Here is a 19500-nt window from a genome sequence, read left to right on the forward strand (position 1 = left end):
AAAAACTCTGCTCCTAACTAGGTACGTCAATAAATCTAACCCAAAATACACGCTTTATTTACATCACTTTAGGAATTCTTTAAAATATAGGACTATAAATATAAAGAATACAGAAAACAGTTCTCAAAGATATGCATTAAGTATAATAGAATTTTTGAATGAAAATAACACTTGTTTTAATAAAACAAACACGTAGAAAAATGAAAATCCAAATATCAATGAATGGAAGACAAAAGTGCTACGAAAATAGAAATTACAATTTGTTTCATAGGTTTTTTCCTCGATTATTTTAAGCCAGTTTTCAACAACAGCGAAGTTAAATAAACCGGGAGTGATCTCCCCTAAACTTTCTCGAATATTCTTATATAAAATAACAGGGGATGGGAACTCGGGCTATAGACTTCTAGACATGATTTTTAATCCATTTTAAATACTTAAAGTTTTAAAAATAGAATAAAATCTCGTAGACAAATTAATTGCACACCAAGTGAACGCGAATAAAAAAGCGCATAATAGTGCGCAATATTATTAGTACTTTTAAAATTTACATTAGTTTTTTGAGAAATCGGAAGTAGTGTAAATAAGTACTTCCGGTCAACGGAAAATTCTCAAAATTTGACAGAAGGTAGAGAATTAGATCTTTTACTTACACATCAAATTTCATTTATCTATCTGAAATAGTACTCAAGTTATAGGCTTTTGAAAAATTCAAAGTAGAAAAAGTACCACTTCCGGTTATCCGAAATCGCTCAAAAGTTGATACGGATCTACGATTTTGATAAAATACTTGTATATGAAATTTCATCAACCTAGCTGTAACGGTACTCAAGTTATCGTGTTTACACACGGACACACACACACACACACACACACACAGACACACAGACATACGGACAAGATTGCAAAATTATGTTTTTTCCGTATCAGTGAGATGTAAAACGTCGAGATTTGCAAAAATCTCGATTTTTTTTTTGCACGATTACAAGACTTTCTCTATACTTCGTATATACGAGAAAGTAAAAAAGTTAAAGTGCTGACGAATCAAGTTTTGTCAACAAGGAATAAAATGTGCTCTGGGACTCCTTGGTGTGAGGATAGACTCTGTCCTGGGGGGGGGGGGGGGGGGTGAAGAGCAACAAATCTTGGGCAGATTTAGTGTGACCAAGGTGTGAGGTCAGCTGTCAGCAAAACTGTCATCTTGATACAAGGGACAGCAGGGGTCACTGGGGGTCGCTGCCAGGAGTCTGACGATGACCCATAGAGTAGGGGTCACTGCCCGTAAAATGACGATGACCCTGACATTAGTGGTCTCTGTCCGAAATCTCACAATTACCCCTGTTCAGAGGCGTAGCGATGGGGGGGGGGGGGGGGTAGGGAGGAAATATGTCCCCGGGCGCCGACCTTAGGGGGGCCAAAATGGGTTGTAAAAACAAATTAAAATGTCATTTTAGCTGCATATTTTCAGTTTGACGGGGGGGGGGGTGCAAATCGAAAAGTTGAGGGGGGGGGGGGGGCCAAATTGAAAGTTTGTCCCCGGGCACCGGGAAGGGTCGCTACGCCTCTGCCCCATGTTGTCAGTGGTCCGCTGCTATTTATCGGATGACGTGTCGATTATCACTTCCAAAGACATGATTTATCTGTATGCTATTTTTATTACAATTTTAACTTAAACTAAAAAAACACTAATATTTTGATTTAATGTTGAAATTATGTAAGATATGCTTATGTCCCGACTCCAGTGTTTGATTATTTAAATTTTATCTTCATGTATTTTCCAAATTAAAACATAAAATGTAGAATATTACCTATTCTTTTACCGGGTAGAAATCGTTTTGATCGACCCACCGTATGATGGGACTCCCTTATGATTTCCTTAAGTGGCTGTCCGATCTTACTGAATAATGGCGTCAGATTGGGGGATGTCCACGGTACATTATAGATATAAGAGTTTGGTGTGAACATAACATACGCTGTCACTCTTGCTTCGACGGTCCTTCAATCTGTACTCACACTCACTCCCCCACCCTGGAAATTACCCCAAATGACCGGATACCGAGAGTTCTATTTTTATTCAGACACATTTAGCAAATGAAGCCGAAGTTTTAGTTCTTACCAAAGCTCGTCTATATTCTCAAATACCGCATGAACGATAACTCTTATTGCCCGGAGAGTCGAGTTATCGCTCTTAATCTCTGGTGTTGTGTTGGATTACGAGCCGGGAGAAACTGCATGAGAAACTGTGAGCTATTTATAGAACTTATAAGATATTAAAACACCGGAGAGTGACGAAGGAAACGTGCGGCTTTTGTTGGCCGGAGAATGAAATCAATGGCTGTTGTTTCTCACTCGAGGTAAGATTTCCAAACCACGACTAGCCCGGGTAAGTAAAATACGCCAAGATTATATTTTACATTTCGAAATGTTACAACTTATATTATTCAAGGGTGGGGGTGTAAAAATAAATAGGGGTTAACATTAAAGTTTAGTGGGGGGGGGGGCGTCTTATTTTAAAAAGGAACATTAAACATAAAAAGCATGGATAACAACATATTTTTCTATAACCGCATTGAAGGGATTCCGTGAATAAAACTTGTTGAAATAGCAACATGGATCGTGGTCTGCTCTCTTCGTGTTGCAGGCAGACTAGGCTCGACCTATTAGGCTCGACCAATTAGGCATCGACCAATTAAGCATCGAGTCTGGAGAACATGCATAAATTAGCATTGCTTGCAGAACACCAGACCGGTTTTCTAAGTTAAAAATCAATTGCGCTGTGAAATATTAAAATTTTTACAGCCTGTCTATGAGAGGAGGTAAAAATAACTCCAAACCAAGATCGACCAGCTGATGTAAGTTGGTGGTGGTGTGCTAGAGTGAGTTCATCGTCGCTGTTTCGTTTACATGATGAGTAGTTGACACCTGCATCGTCTTGTGAGTGTCTGATATTGTGAATCGTTGATGGTAGTCGGTATTTAGCTCTTTATTAGATGCTGATTGGCTGTGATTTTAACGATATTTTTTTGTTTGGTGTTTCAGAAGTAAGAAAAAAACGGAGGCTGCAAGAAATGGAGGACAAACGGAGAATACGAGGTATGTTGGTGGTTTAGATGGTAGTCGTTGTGCTGTAGGTTTAGCTCACATTTATTGCACTGTAGGTTAGCTCATAATTATTGCACTGTAGGTTTAGATCGTAGTCGTTGTGTCGTTGTGCTGTAGGTTTAGCTCATGTCATTGCACTGTAGGTTTAGCTCATATTTATTGCACTGTAGGTTTAGATCGTAGTCGTTGTGCTGTAGGTCTAGCTCATGTCATTGCACTGTAGGTTTAGATAATCTCATTGCATTGTAGGTTTAGCTCATGTCATTGCGCAGTAGGTGTAGATAACCTCATTGCATTGTAGGTTTAGCTCATGTCATTGCGCAGTAGGTGTAGATAACCTCATTGCATTGTAGGTTTAGCTCATGTCATTGCGCAGTAGGTGTAGATAACCTCATTGCATTGTAGGTTTAGCTCATGTCATTGCGCAGTAGGTGTAGATAACCTCATTGCATTGTAGGTTTAGCTCATGTCATTGCGCAGTAGGTGTAGATAACCCCATTGCACTATATGTTAAGCTCATCTTCTCATATATAGCTCGGTATAGATCATGTCAAAACAATTTAGGATTCTGAATCTATTTTTTCTTACACTCATAAAAATGTGCCTCAGAAATCTTTCATTACAACAAAAAAAAACATCGAACGTTAGGGCTAGTCGGGGATTTTTCTTCAAATAACATTTTTAAACTTGAAATCGATCCCAGGTAAATAGCATCACACGTCTTAGATTACCTTTGTTTTTAATACGACGTCATATTTTTAAGCCGTCACAATTTTTAAATTCTAATCTCATCGAGCGGCCTCCCCCACCCCCCACCCCCTTATTCCTCTCCAAACCATCTCTCTATTGACCATATTTCAGACTACCCCCCCCCCTCTTCACACCTCCCCGTCTTTCTATTTCTCATCTCGTCGACATCATAGTCCCCCCCCCCCCCCCCCCCACACACACACACCATCATTTGAGACAATATTTTCTGTTTTTTTAGCCTGCTAAGTTCTTGTTCATTCCTTTTTCATTTAAATATTGTTCAAGTATTTTCTACCACTATTACTCTACACAAAAAAAGAAAGAAAATAAAACAGAAAAAAAAATCGGCATTTGTATTGGCTACACAATTCATCTCAAATAAATAAAACCAAGTGTATATTGATTCGTCCTGTTTCGGCCGTCGATTTGAGTGCAATAAAAAGTTGATTAATAATTAAACGATCGCAAGACAAAAGAGCTGTTGAGGCAGTCAAGCGTTGAGCGTCCTCTGTTCAAATGTTGAATGCAAACTGATCATCGGTTCGGTCTGTGTTTGGTCTGTATTGTTGTATGCCTGTTATGTAAGTAATTTATACAGTTCGTTGTGTAGGCAAGTGCTGGTGTTCCCTATACAAGTGGTTGGTCTGGTGATGTGGTGGTGATGGTGTGTGGTGCTGCCGCTGTGGTGCAGTTGTTAATCTGAAGGTGTTGTTATTATTATAGTGGTGGTGTTTTTTGTGAGAAATTGTTTAGACGGTCATGGTTGAATGAAGATGATAGGGTGATGATATTTGGATTAAAGTGTTGCAGGGATATTGATCTTTGAAATAAGATATTGCTTTAGTGATTTTGAAAGAACGTGTTGTGGGGATTGTGATTTCGATAAAATTGTTATTCTTGTGTTGACCTGTTATTAACATCGCTGTATGTCAAATTGGTACTATCACTGTAGAATCATCATGAGTTGCACGTTTTTGTGAGGTTTAGTTAAGATTTTGTTGCTGGTTTTGTTTCGTTGCTTCCACCACCGTTCCCAACTCCTAATTTTTTGAATCCATTGACAGATGTGAGCACGTGACCTCACGAGACTTAGTTTGATCTCGTCATAAAAAAATACTTAGTGCATAAGGTCACGTGATATTTTGGTCTTCTGCAGATCCTAAGAAGATTATCATTAAGTAGGGTGTGGAGTCTTAGGGAGAGGGGGCTTTACCATGAGACCTCATAAACTTTGCAGACCAAAAGATTTACCATAAAACCTAATTAAACTGAAAAGAACAAAAGATGTATTATAAAACGTAATAAAATTTAATAGACCAAAAAATATTTTAAAACACAATTAAACCAAAGATTTTTTTTAAATACTAAACTTGTGTAGACCAAGATATTTGCCAAGAAAATTCAATATTTTATATAAATTGTTCTGTTCCTTGTATATATCTCAATCTTCTGTTCTTAATACATATATCAATGTATATTTTAAAGCTATCCACGGGTCTCAGGAAGAGCATCAAGCCTAGCCCCCTCCTCCCACTCGCAATATGTTATTATAAAGTGTGTATGCTTAAAACTCAAGACTAGATCCATCTGTGATGCTACCCCTATCTCCAAGCACATGTCGTAGTGGGTGACTTTAAAAAATAGTTTCGATGAAGTTTTTATAAGAAATAAAGTTTGTCTTATCACTGGTGTCATTAGAAGAAAAACATCGCCATTTGTATCAAAAAGCAAACACGCCATATTGTCACAAAGCAAACATCAGCATAATGTCAAAAAGTAAACATCGCCGTTTTGTCACAAAGTAAACTTCACCGTATTGTCACAAAGCAAACATCGACATTATGTCAAACATCACAAAGCAAACATCATTAAACTGTTACAAAACATACACCACCATAATGTCTCAGAGCAAACATACCCATAATGTCAAAAAGCAAACATCAATATGCTTTTAAAAATATACACCACCATAATGTCTCAGAGCAAACAACACCATAATGTCAGAAAGCAAAAATCACCATGCTGTTTTTTAACATACACCACAATAATGTCACAAAACAAACATAGCCATAATGTCACAAAACAAACATGGCCATAATGTCACACAACAAACATCGCCATAATGTCACAAAACAAACATCGCCATAATGTCACAAAACAAACATAGCCATAATGTCACACAATAAACATGACCATAATGTCACACAACAAACATGGCCATAATGTCATTAAGTATCATGAACCTTGTGGCCAGAAGCTGGCCAGACGAAGGTCACGTCTACGTCACGTGACCTGGAGATAACGTCTGTTTACCTCGTCTCGCTCTCGGGGCGAGACTTCAAATGTCACGTGGTTAATGACACGTTGGTGTGGTAATTAGCGGTAGTACACATCACAAATGTCGCGAACGACCGGCCCAGCATGACATAATACTTCATCTATGCTGGTAATTTCTTATCTTTTATCTCTCCCGACCCTCCTTGAATAAACTTAGTTTTCCCTTAGTTAAAAATAGCTTTTGATCTATTTCTGATGTGTATACTTGACCTTCCAATCTTTTACTATGGTATCTTATTGTCGTCTCTATAAGGTTTTATTTATCTTAGATACATCTGTCGTGCTCATTGCTATCTCTGTCCTTTATGGGTCAAATCTTTTTTACGAAATTTCAACTACAAAACCGATTTGTTTTAAACTATTACCCCATAACTGGATAGTTTAACGCAGTGGCGTAGCGAGGTCGTGTGTCACCCGGTGCGGCACTTAATGGAGTCACCCCCCAGAGGCATAACGACCCTTCCCGGGGACAAACTTTCAAATTTTCGATTTGCACCCCTTCCCCCCCGTCAAGTTTTTCTCTATATATTTTGCTATTTTTTGCCTTGGTGTCACCCCCTAAATGGTGTCACCCGGTGCGGTCCGCACCCCCGCCCCCCCCCCCCCCCCTCGCTACGCCTCTGGTCGGGTTTAATGGAAAAGAAATGCTAGAAAAAAATGCTGAAACACAATTTCTGAACTTTTTAGATAATACGTAAAAATATAAATAGTATTTTAAAATTTCTAAAAAAAAATTATTTCTATGGGACTACGTGCCGTTAAACTGCTAACCAGAACGAAGTAACGTTCCTTTTGGACCTGGCGGCCCACCTGTTTCTGTGACTTAAACATATGCAAGGATAGTGTGGTCAGCACTATGCCGAGCCGCCTTTATCTAACGTAAGATAAGTACCCATCAGAGTAAGGCTCAAGCCAAGGAATCGGACTCGAGACTTCGTGGTAGCGGAAGAATGCTCTACAATTCGACCACGCCGTCTCAAAATAAAAAAAAAACTAATCGTAAGCTGTTTACAAATAATTTAAAAATTTTAAACTATTTTACAAACTAACTGTAAATCATGTGCAAATTAATTATAAGCCGTATAGACTAACTGTAAAAGATGTTTAATCCACCCCCACCCCTCAGGTTTAGACTAACTGTAAAAAAAGATGTTTAACCTACTCCCACCCCCGTGTATAATAACTGTAAAAGATGTTTCACGTACACCCCCCAGGTGACTCCCACTGGTCCAAAGTCCTGCAAGTGAACACAGACACCAACGGACTGAGACACAAAAAATGTATCCGCATGTGCCGGAGCTTCAGCCTGCGGGAACCCCCCACCTGCCGCCTGGGGCTGCACCTCAACAAAACCGAACCCCCAAGGGCGGCGGAAACTGGAATCTTCACCTCCATCGCTTCACGGATCCGCCACTGGCTTCAGTCCAAGAGACGGTACGAAGTCTCCCCAGTCAAAGAGACGGCAGGCGGCGACAGGGCGGACAAACCCAACGGCGCCGAGGGCGGGGATTTCACCGCTGCTTCCGTCAACGGAAACACTTTACGAACTGAACCCATCAAAGAGGATTATCTAATCATCAGCCATATCAACAACTATCACCCGGAGTTGAAGCGTTCAGAGGCGTCGCGTGGGTTTAGCATCGGCGTTTCCAAATCGTCATCTGCTATTGCGTCTAGCGGCAGAAACAGCGGGACAAACACGCCGCTGATTTCTAAACTTTTCACCCACGATAAAAGTATTCCCAACGCCGGTCACAAGAAGCCGGTTGTGGACATCAACATCGAATTCGCTGACCAGATTCCGGCACCAGAGCCTCGGTCACACTTCATTAGCAACCCGCTCAAGCTGAACCAGAACCACACGTCGAAAACGTCCATCATGACTCCCGCGACGCGAGCCTTATCTAGGAGTCAGCAGCTGCGTCAGTCGAGGAATAAATACATGAAGCTTTTACAGAAAACTGGGCAGCTGAGTCCTGGCCGGTAAGTCATGACAGTTTAGCTCTGGTATTTAAGCTCTGACGGTTAAGCCATTGTATTTAAGCTCTGACATATATATATATATATATATATATATATATATATATATATATATATATATATATATATATATATATATATATATATATATATATATACATATATATATATATATATATATATATGATTTTATATGTCTGACACTTCGCTTCTAAAGTATAATCCTATCAATGTGATGACACATCGTCTATAAATGTGTCTATACCAACCATATTTCTCCACGAAGGAGTCCTCTGACCGGCACCATTAGTGCACCGGCAAAACATGGTATCGGAGAAAAGGGTTCCTCGCCTATCGTCAAACGCCGGCTGATCAAGACATGGCCGCTGCCGTGTAGGAAACAACTGCGTGCAGGTAATGTTTTTTTTCGTGGTTGTTAGCTGATATTTACCACACTACCATGGACGTCTGCTGGTATTTGCCACAGTACCATGGTCGTCTGATGATATTTACCACACTACCATGGTCGTATGTAGACGATTACCACACTACCATAGCCGTCTGCTGATAGTTGCCACACTACCATAGCCGTATGCTAACAAAATATTTACCACACTATTATATTTCAACCAATACAACTCAAATTTCACCAAGCGCGTTACATTTCATCACGCACAAGTCACATTTCAGCCAACACAAATCAAAATTCATCAACCACAAGTCAAATTTCATCAAGCGCAAGTCAAATTTCAGCCAACACAAGTCAAACTTCACCCAACAAACTTCAAACTTCAACCAACACAAGTCACATTTCAGCCAACCAACGCGCTACACTATATCACCATGTAAAAATGCGCATGATGCACACGATCACGAGAAAACAACACTGAATTCGGCATTCATCAAATATGTATGTTTCATTGTCGAAAACAAAGGTATAGCGTCTGGCCTTAACGCGAAAGTGACCGTTATTTTGTTTTTGTGAGCTGAAGTGCAGACATCATTTGATTATCAAACAGGTCACAAACGTGCTTAATCACCACCCCCCCCCCCCCCGCGTAAAAAATGTCTGAAAGAAACACTTTCTATCAATGACCTAATCATCGGATCTTAGTCCTACTCTAGAAACAGGAAAGTATTACCTTGAACCTGACGGTCCATGTGTCATGTGACCTCGGCATATGAAGGGATAATGCTCAGCACTATACCCGCTGTCTTTACTTCCCCAAGCCTTAGACCGGTACCCTTCAGAGGTGGGTGGATTCAGGGATGTATTACTAACAGGCGACCGAGGTTTGAACTCGAGACTTTCAGGTTAGCAGGCGTGCAACCAGGCCGTCACATTGATCCTATTCTGCCAATGATTTAACCCAAATAAAAAGGAATCCACCCCTCACGTGACCCCCCCTTCCCCCACTAATGGTGTCTACACAGGCTCTTGTTTCCCCACCATTACAGCAACCCGCCCACAACCAAAACACGACGTAGGTCGACACTGCATAAATAATAGCTGACTCGCTTTTGACTCCGACTTCCCGTTTTGCAGTTCGATGCTGTGGAATTATCGATTAATAAATCACCGATCGATTCTGTGAGATTATCCAGACTATGAGATCAATGGAGGATCCTCTTTAGCTGGTGACATATGCACGTGGATGTCATCGATTGGGTTGAAGTGTGTGTTGACATGTAGGGTGTTTGGCGTGACCTGACATTTGACATATGGCGAAGTTGATATCAATATGTAGTATATCAGAGAACATACAAGTTTGTGAATTGTAGAAATATATATTGAAATGTTTGTCATTAGGCGCAATATTTGACATGTGGTTAAGTTGATATCAATATGTAGTATATCAGAGAACATACACGTTTGTGAATTGTAGAAATATACATTGATATGTTTGTCATTAGACGTGACGTTTGACTTGTGGTTAAGTGGATATTACTATGGGGAATTTTGAACCTATAGGGAATGCTGCATGTAGTTCATATAACAGGTTGTTTTTTCACATGTTGAGGTAGATAATAGACTAGCTAACAGGACTTTATACATGGTGAAATAGACATCAATATCTGTATTCCCACGGACCTATTAAAATGTACGGCTTTACGGTATTTTACCTACAGCAGCTACCTAACGTCAACAAGCACGGTTCTACATAAAATATTCTCACCTGTTGCTAGCGTCACCAAGTGATAAATACCATCACAAAATACAACAGCAACACCGCCACCACTACCAACAGCTACACCAACAACAACATAGATAACAACAACACCGGCAACAACAGCAACATCATACCGCCACCACCACTATCACCAACAACAACGATAACAACAACAACAGCAACATCATACCGCCACCACCAACACTACCACCAACAACAACAACGGCGACACCAATAACATCAACACCACCACACTACCCTTAACACAACATCACAAATACCAGTAACAACAACTATCACAAACCGCTACCACCACCACCAACAAAACCAACAACAACAGCAATAACAATAACAAAAGTAGCACCGCCCCATTATCAACACTATTAACAGCAACATCGCCGCCACCACCACCAACAACAACACCGACACCACCAACATTGATAACAACACCAACAACAAAGTGAAGTACAAAATCGTGACAGAAGACCCTTGCCGTGAACACTTGATTCAAACTTTACTGTTTTTAATGCCTGTAATTTAACTTTCCTGTTTCCTGGCTAGTTTTCAAGGCCACGCCAACATACGCTACGACAGATAAATCAATAATAGAAGGAATTTAAAACCGCTTAATACTGTTGCCTTTAAACGTGCTATAGATGCTGTTAACATTATCTGTTTTAGATAAGTGGAGTTTTAATGTGGAAATTATATTGTGGATGTAGTTGTTGATTTAGAGATCGATGGCAGAAGAGAGGGAACTGAAAGCAGATACACTATTAAATGAAGTGCTGGTCTTAGTACAAAGATGAATGTACTTTCTACTTCAAAAAGAGACTAAATTGAAGTTTTACTAGTTTTAAGAAAAAACTAAACTTAATAAGTATTTTCTGTCAAGAAATAAAATAAACCTAAGTATTTCTAGTTTAGAAATTAACTGCGCTTCTGTTTGTAAGAGAAATAATATGGCGTTTCTGACCCCTGTTTAATGTAAACACATAATATGGCGGTGTATGAACCTTGTTTAATGTAAACACATAAGACTGCGGTGCCTGACCCCTGTTTAATGTAAACACATAAGATGTCGTTGTGTGACCCCTGTTTAATGTTCCAGACGATGACGACCCCTGTGTGGGGGACTCGGAGATGGAGCTGCCGTTTATTCAAGAGATGAGCATCAACTACGACAGGTGAGCTGGTTCTAACGGTGATGTGTGTATGTGTGAGCGCACGTGTGTGTATGTGTGAACGCTTGTGTGTATGTGTGAGTGTGTATGTGCGAATGTGGGCGGGTGTGAATGTGTGAGCGCTGTTTGTATGCGTGCGGATGTGTGTGTATGTGTGCGAGTGTGTGTGTTTTCGTGCGTGCATGCTTATATATGTGTGTGTGTATGCACGAGCCTGTAGTATATTTAGAAAGGGATAGAGAAAGGGACGGGGAAATCAATGTTGTTTTTTGTTTTGTTTTTTGAATTAGTAATATTGTATTAACTGGGTCTATAGAGGTACAAAAAAGCCTGTTCCCGCATCGGACGCTGAAACATAGGCTTATCTACACGCTAGGCATGTTCCTTTATATACAGCAGTAAACGTACAGATGCTACCAGCCGCCATTAAACCTCACCCTGGTTAAAGAGTAATTGATAGTTAGGGAAATCAGTTGTTGTGATTTTGAGTTTATTTCTGGAAAATTGATCAGGCCACCCCCCACTTAGACGTGTGTGAATATTTTCTCAGGTTTGGTATACGAGGCAAGTCGTCGCTGAAAGATTTTTCCATCAACTTCAAAGATCTAAATCTGGGGGATCTCAGCAGGAAAGGTCGGAGGTGTAAACTTTACAAGTAGGTCAAAAAAAGGATAGGGTTTATACATTTTTTCAAGTAGGTCACACAAGGATAGGTGATTGTAAAGTTGACAAAAATGTCAAAAAAAAAAGGTGTAGTTATTTTTACTTTTGCTAGAAGATCAAACAAGGGGCGTGGTTTGTAAACTTTGTAAGTGGGTCAAATTAAATGTAAAATGAACACTTATGTCCAGAGATGGAGCTGTAAACTGTATAACTAGGTCGAATAAGGGGTCAGGCTTGAATAAAAGTAGGTCAAATGAATGATAGGGTTATAGACTTTGCAGATCGATAAAATGAATGTGGACGGTATAAACGAGAGGGAGAGCATATTACTGCTAGCTCCAAAAGTTCTGAGTTCGGACCTCGTGGTAGATGACAGCAACGCATCTACGAGAGTACACTTCGTAATCAAACAACAGCCGCCTTGCAGATTGTTCTTTGGTGGACACAAGATTTGGAAATCTAGAAAGTAGATTCAAGTGGGAGTCATTGGGCCTATGGTGTTTACCGTGATGACATGTAGTACTTATTGTATAGGAGGAAATCGCCTTCTAAGGTACAACTATCAATAGAGAAAAAACAACAAGCAAATTATTTTAAAAAGTCGAGTTACAGATTTTATGTTACCTTGAGTCAGGGGCGTCTAGTAGGAGAAGAAGTGAGATAGAATGTTAACAGTTCAACTGAAATGACCAATGTTAACAGTTCAACTGAAATGACCAATGTTAACAGTTCAACTGAAATGACCAATGTTAACAGTTCAACTGAAATGACCAATGTTAACAGTTCAACTGAAATGACCAATGTTAACAGTTCAACTGAAATGACCAATGTTAGCAGTTCAACTCAAATGACCAATGTTAAACAAATCAACTGAAATGACCAGCCTTTAGGGATGGTCAAATGTTTTAATTAATTACAAAGGCCGCCGGGGATCGGTTTAGAAAATCTCGTGGTACCAGCGGGAATGTAATTAGCTTTAGTGGCTGGAGAACTAAAGCCGTCAGCCCTAATTGAACCATTTGCCGGGATTTGTCGATGAATTAAACATCGTGTTTACACTAGCTATTGGCTAGACAAGGCCCGCAACTATCAAAATCAACAGTTTACGAGTTTTTATCAGCTATTATTTTATTTTATTCTCTTGGGCAACTAAAGTAGGTTTTAGAAAGCCTTTTCTGGATTATAAAAATAAAATCGAAATGCCCTAGTAGTTTTATGAATCTAAATGTTCTTAAATTATATATATATATATATATATATATATATATATATATATATATATATATATATATATATATATATATATATATATAGACTTATTGGTTAGATTTTTTTTAAATTGTAATTGTACATTTTTGTAAATTTTATGTCAAGTATACTCAACCATTTTTTTTCCTCTGAAGTATAAATACCACTATTAAAATGGAAATTTAATCTCAAGTAAAAACACCATTATAAAAAGTGTATCTTTGATCTCTGTAATATGTGTAGTAATTTTGTATTCTAATGGCACTAACCCTGACCTTGTTTCTGTCCACCAGAGGTCGTTGGCATGGTGACGTGGTTGTCCATGTGTTCGGGAAGCTGCGACAGAAAGACAAGGACGCTTTCTGGGCCAACCTGGGCAAACTGTGCCGCATTCGTCACGAGAACATCATTTTATTCATGGCAGCTTGTACAAGCCAGCCTAATTTGGCCGTGGTCACGTGGTACACAACTGTTTATATGTCCCTTGTACAGTGGCGTAGCTAGGGTTTTTGGGCCCCTGTGCAAAAAGTGTTAGTGGGCCCCTCAGGGGCGTAGCGACCCTTCCCGGCGACCGGGGACAAACTTTCGATTTGCACCCCCCTCAGACTTTCGATTTGCACCCCCCTTCCTCAAACTTTCGATTTGCACCCCTCTTCCTCAAACTTTCGATTTGCACCCCCCCTCCTCAGACTTTCGAAAAAGGGCCCCTATTAGCCTTGGGCCCTATGCCTTGCTTACGCTAGCTTTACGGTAGCTACGCCACTGCCCATGTGTCATTTTGTTTCTAGGATTATAATGATAATACCGCGTCTTCACTTACTACATATTGTATTTTATGGTCTGCATGTCTAGGGGGAGAAGGAGAAATGCTACAAGTTAGTTTTATTGGGAAACATCCATCGTAACTTGTTGCGAATGGAACGGCTGGCCTAGCAACAGAACGCTACACTGCTAACCCGAAAGTCTCGAGTTCGGATCCGGGTTCAAGTCAGTAAAACATCCTTGAGTTCACCCAACCCTAGTGGATACCAAACTCAATTTAGGGAAAATAAATGCGGCTAGGCATAGCCTGACCATATTATCCCTTCATATTTCTAGAAAAAAAAATTAAAGCTACTTCATCTGTCCAATGGTTCGCTAGGTCTAAAGACGTGTTTGCTTTTTTCTAGACATGTATAGTATACATGTCGTAAGTGTAAACGTAGTGTAAGAATTAACGTCACAAAACAGTGGCGGTGGTGCGGACCGCACTAGGCAACATAATCCAACGGGGTGACACTAAAGCGATGAATATATTTTTAAGAGAAAGTCTGTTTTGTTCCAGTTAGATTAATTAATTAAAGTTGTACACTTCATTAGGCACAGGGGGACACCATCAGGGATGGGGGTGACACCAAATTACCTGTAGTTTTAGTATATCCCAATATTGTAGTTGGGTAACATCAAGGGTTACCGCACCGGGTGATATCCGATCTAGGAAAAAGTAATTAATTATTATCAGCACTTCTCTAACCCTGATCCTAGCTCACGCCACAACGTATAATCCTAAACTCTAATTACTAGTAAAACGCGTTTCTTTTGTCGCCAGAAAAAAAATATTTCATGTTTAGAATATACTTTTCGTGTTTGATTTTTAAAATTATTATATTTGTCTAATTTTTTTTGTTCTTTTTTTTTTTTTTTTTTGTTTTTTTTTTAAACACGACATAGACGGCAAAATGTAATTTCAGTTGTTTAGTAATTATTTCCCTTTTACTGATTTAGCTCGCCTCAAGGGAAATCACTGTACGAGCATATCCACATTCAACGTGAAAAGATGTCCATGCACACCAAGATAGGCGTGTTGAGACAGATCGCGCTGGGCATGGGGTATCTTCACGCGAAGGGCATTGTTCTAAGGAAGCTCAACACCAAAAATGTCTTCATTGGTCACAAAGTCAAGGTCAGCGCAATGGATTATGGGTTTCCTGACAGCGTCCATGACAGGTGGTTCTTTTGTTTTAGCTATCATAAGAGTTCGCTTGACATTTCGAAACATTACGAAATCTCTGCAAGTGTTGTTTTTTTAATAAAGTAAAACATTGAAATAAATCGATATTTCAAGCGGTAACCGGTAAGCTTTTAAGCCTACCTAAAAAAATATCAGTTTCATAATTTAGAATTTTTCTCCGCAAAGATAACGTTATACTTACAGTATTGTATTTTGAATACCTTAACAGAATCAAGTTCTGTCTATAATTTGTCCAAAGTCGTTAACACATAATGTCGCGACATATGAATAAATAACCTTTTTCTTTATCTCGTCAAAGTATTTCAACACCCGTGTACTGTAACCTCACGTTAAGGACCTGACCTAAAGTAGAGTTCACCTTTATCTTTGACCACGGCATATAAATGTACTGTGGGGTCAGTTGTATGCCTATCAGTCTATACTTCCCCTAACGTAATTAAGATACACATCAGAGCTGGGTAACTCACGGATGCTCTGCGGACTGCGGGGTCTAAACTGGAGACTTTCGGGGATGGGAGGGTAGTACAACAGCAGTCTTTATTTGAAGCAGGCTTAAAATTATTTATTTGTCTAAAACTACAAGCAGGCAGAGAAAAAAAACTATTTGAGACATACATTTGATACTTGCTTCTTGCAAGATTACATAATCATTTAGTCTAACGTTTGCAGCAGATACTTTGAATTCCTTCCATGTCGTAAGCAGACTTAAAAACTACAAAACTCTTATGTTCTGAAGCATAACTGCCTTATAGAAAATCTATAGCACTTTATAAATTTCGAATGACCACAGTCCCTAGTGGTGAACCCGTTATCCGATTCTTCCATCAGGCCCGACTACGGCACTATTCCCCGCGGCCATCTGACCTACATTGCCCCTGAAATCATGTGTACCATTAGAGTTATGCCCCCTAGGCTTGTGCCCTTCTCGGCATACTCGCCCGAAACAGACGTATTCGCTTTTGGGTAAGTTTGTGACGTAATTACTTGTGGCAGGTCTTGTTACATCCTTGTACATTTCTAAAACACTAACTTTTTTTTCTACGTACGTGTCCTTGAGGAATAGCATTAGAAAATATCACATAGTAAAAATGACTACATTTAATTTTTAGGTTTATTATTGAAATTTAAACAGTTTCGGAAAATGAACTTTTTTTTTAAATCGCTTTAGAAAATATATCATAACGACTTTACCTGGGTAGAGAAAAAAAAAGAAGAATTTGTGTGTGAACACAAGCTACAGAATTAGGAGATAATATAGATATTTAAGTCGTCTTGGGGGGGGGGGGGGGAGAAAGGGGGGGGGAGGAGGGGGGGGGGGACTATTTATTTCTTAGATTAGCCTGCATTTTAAAATAAGGTTGCGCAAATCAATGTTATGTTAAATGAATAAGCCATTTATTACTTTCACCTCAAGTTAATAACTATTGACATTTCAATTGTTTATAAATCGATGATTAAAGATGTTTTTCTGTTGGCAAAACCTGTGTAATTAAACTAAGTATTTAGCTTGTTTTGTCTGAGTTAAATCTAAACCTCAGGCCAGTGAGATTTTTTGGAAGAGTGGGGGGGGTGGGGTATTTAGACCAGTTCGCGTTACTTCGTGGTACAGGAAATTAAGATGGGGAAGAATTGTATTTAAAAACCTCCTTTTCTTTAACACTGGGCCTTAGTTTATGTGCGTGCTAATTGAAGAGACGCACTCAACTTTGATCAAGAGGTTTTATGAGAAGAAACTCTCGCGACATCACGTTAGGTAATAAAATCACGAACACATTTTCTTTATGTTTACAGCAGTACATTTTACATAGTTATAGTTTGACTTTCTATATAAGTAGGACATTACGCGAGAGTTAAGAAGTTCTAAAATTATGATTATTTTTAAAATGATTATTACTAAAGCGGTTAATTTTACCTGAAGTAAAGATGTTTACGATATTTAATAGTTAGGTCCAATTTATACGAAGACAGATTTAAAAATAACCGTCTCAAGGGTTAATGTAAAGATGTGTGAATAATCGAATAATCGTTCAGACATTTTTTTTCTTTGGATTGGGGAGATGGGGGGTACATGAAACTTTCGGGGAGGGGAGCGACTAGTTGATTTGTGTTATATTTTGTATAAGCATTCTATTTTTATAGTGTGGAGGGGTACGGTAGACATGCTTGTGGGGGGGGGGGGAGGCCTGTAAAGAACCTCCTCTCTTGACTGTTCAGACCTGTATTAATGATAACCTGAGATGTAATTCAATGTTTAGTTATGTATTATGGTTTGTTGTTTTAGTTATTAAAAACGGTGACTGTTATTAAAACCTTAGTTGCTATTTTATTGAAATTTTGTAAAAAAAAATAAAAAAAATAATGGATGTACATTTGCCACTGCAGAACGATAATGTATGAAGTGCTGACTGGCAAGTTCCCTTTCCAAGAATCTGTGCCAGAACGGATTATCTGGCAAATATGTGCAGGTCACAGACAAATACTTTATTCACTCAAATGTAGCACAGCCATCAAGGCAAGTTTCAGCTTTTCTTTACCTCGCTATGTAAAAAATCTGGTAACATTTCGGGCTAAGTCTGCTATTTCTTGATAGCATGATATTAAAATTATTTTAGCCACAAATTAGAGGTAATACCTATTTTTAAAATATATTTATTATTGCTTGGTAATTATAGCTACTGATTAACTAATTAATTATTTTAGACTCTAATCGAAGATTGCTGGGCCCACGAACCTCTCTACAGGCCAGAGTTCAGGGAGCTCTGTAAAGATTTACAGCGACACGTAAGTTTTTGGAACCGTTTCATTCTGTTACTTAACATTACCGTTTTAAAGTGTGTGTACTTAGCATTTTTCTGTTCATAATATTACCATGTTTCAACTTTATTTACTTCGGTTTCGAATGTGTTGCATTGAGTTATGCATGGTTTTTTTTCACTATTTTCTTCCAGTCTCCTCTCCACAAGAAACACAGCTCTTCAGAGCCAGAGAGACTAAACAGAGCTCACGATTTGTTTGAAAGCTAAAGCTGGAGAAGCTAGTCAAGATACCCATGCCAAAATACAATAATCAAGCCTATCATCGTAGACTTAAGCATCAAACCTGTCATAGACCAGCATCACATCAAACCTACCACAGACCAGCATCACATCAAACCTGCCACGGACAAGCACCAAACCTACCATACACCAGCATCACATCAAACATATCACCAACCAGCATCACATCAACCCTGCCATAGACCAGCATCACATCAAACCTGCCACAGACCAGCACCAAACCTGCCATAGACCAGCACCACATCAACCTGCCACAGACCAGCATCACATCAAACCTGCCATAGACCAGCACCACATCAACCTGCCACAGACCAGCACCAAACCTGCCATAGACCAGCACCACATCAAACCTGCCATAGACCAGCATCACATCAAACCTGCCATAGACCAGCACCACATCAACCTGCCACAGACCAGCACCAAACCTGCCATAGACCAGCACCACATCAAACCTGCCATAGACCAGCATCACATCAAACCTGCCATAGACCAGCATCACATCAAACCTGCCAGAAGACCAGCATCACATCAAACCTGCCATAGACCAGCATCACATCAAACCTGCCAGAAGACCAGCATCACATCAAACCTGCCATAGACCAGCATCACATCAAACCTGCCAGAAGACCAGCATCACATCAAATCGGCCATAGACCAGCACCAAACCTGCCAGAAGACCAGCTTCACATGAAACCTGCCACGGACCAGAATCACATACAAATTTGACAGTAACCAACATAACAGATGACTGATTCAGACATATTGAGACTGCATTAGTCATCTTGAGCTGTTTATCTATGTAGACACATTTAGATGCCTGGCATCTGACATTTTACAGAAAGCTGGTTTTAAAAAAAGGCTACCAACTATTGAAAATTATAACTCTGGGAGGCTGTGGTTAAGCGAGTTCAGACTTCCCTAAAAGTATTGTATAGGCCTTGGCAGGCAAATGAATGTAGGTGGACCCTTGTTATACCCCGGTGAACATGTCCTCTACACCC

General features: G+C 39.5%; 1 protein-coding gene across 1 annotated transcript; it reads left to right on the forward strand.

The window, feature by feature from the left end:
- Positions 1-7400: 7400 nt before the first annotated feature.
- LOC131929369 (kinase suppressor of Ras 2) lies at positions 7401-18030 on the forward strand (the record flags this gene model as incomplete). Its single annotated transcript, XM_059285512.1, is given in 8 exon segments — positions 7401-8169; positions 8453-8580; positions 11449-11524; positions 12072-12176; positions 13726-13893; positions 15197-15418; positions 16272-16406; positions 17826-18030. Coding segments are annotated over 8 exon segments (1808 nt in total), but the record flags the coding sequence as incomplete, so codon positions are not given.
- Positions 18031-19500: the final 1470 nt, after the last annotated feature.

This window comes from Physella acuta, unplaced genomic scaffold, assembly GCF_028476545.2.
Source record: "Physella acuta isolate Inbredline_101_S28 unplaced genomic scaffold, ASM2847654v3 ptg001620l, whole genome shotgun sequence".
In the NCBI taxonomy this organism is placed as follows: Eukaryota; Metazoa; Mollusca; class Gastropoda; family Physidae; genus Physella; species Physella acuta.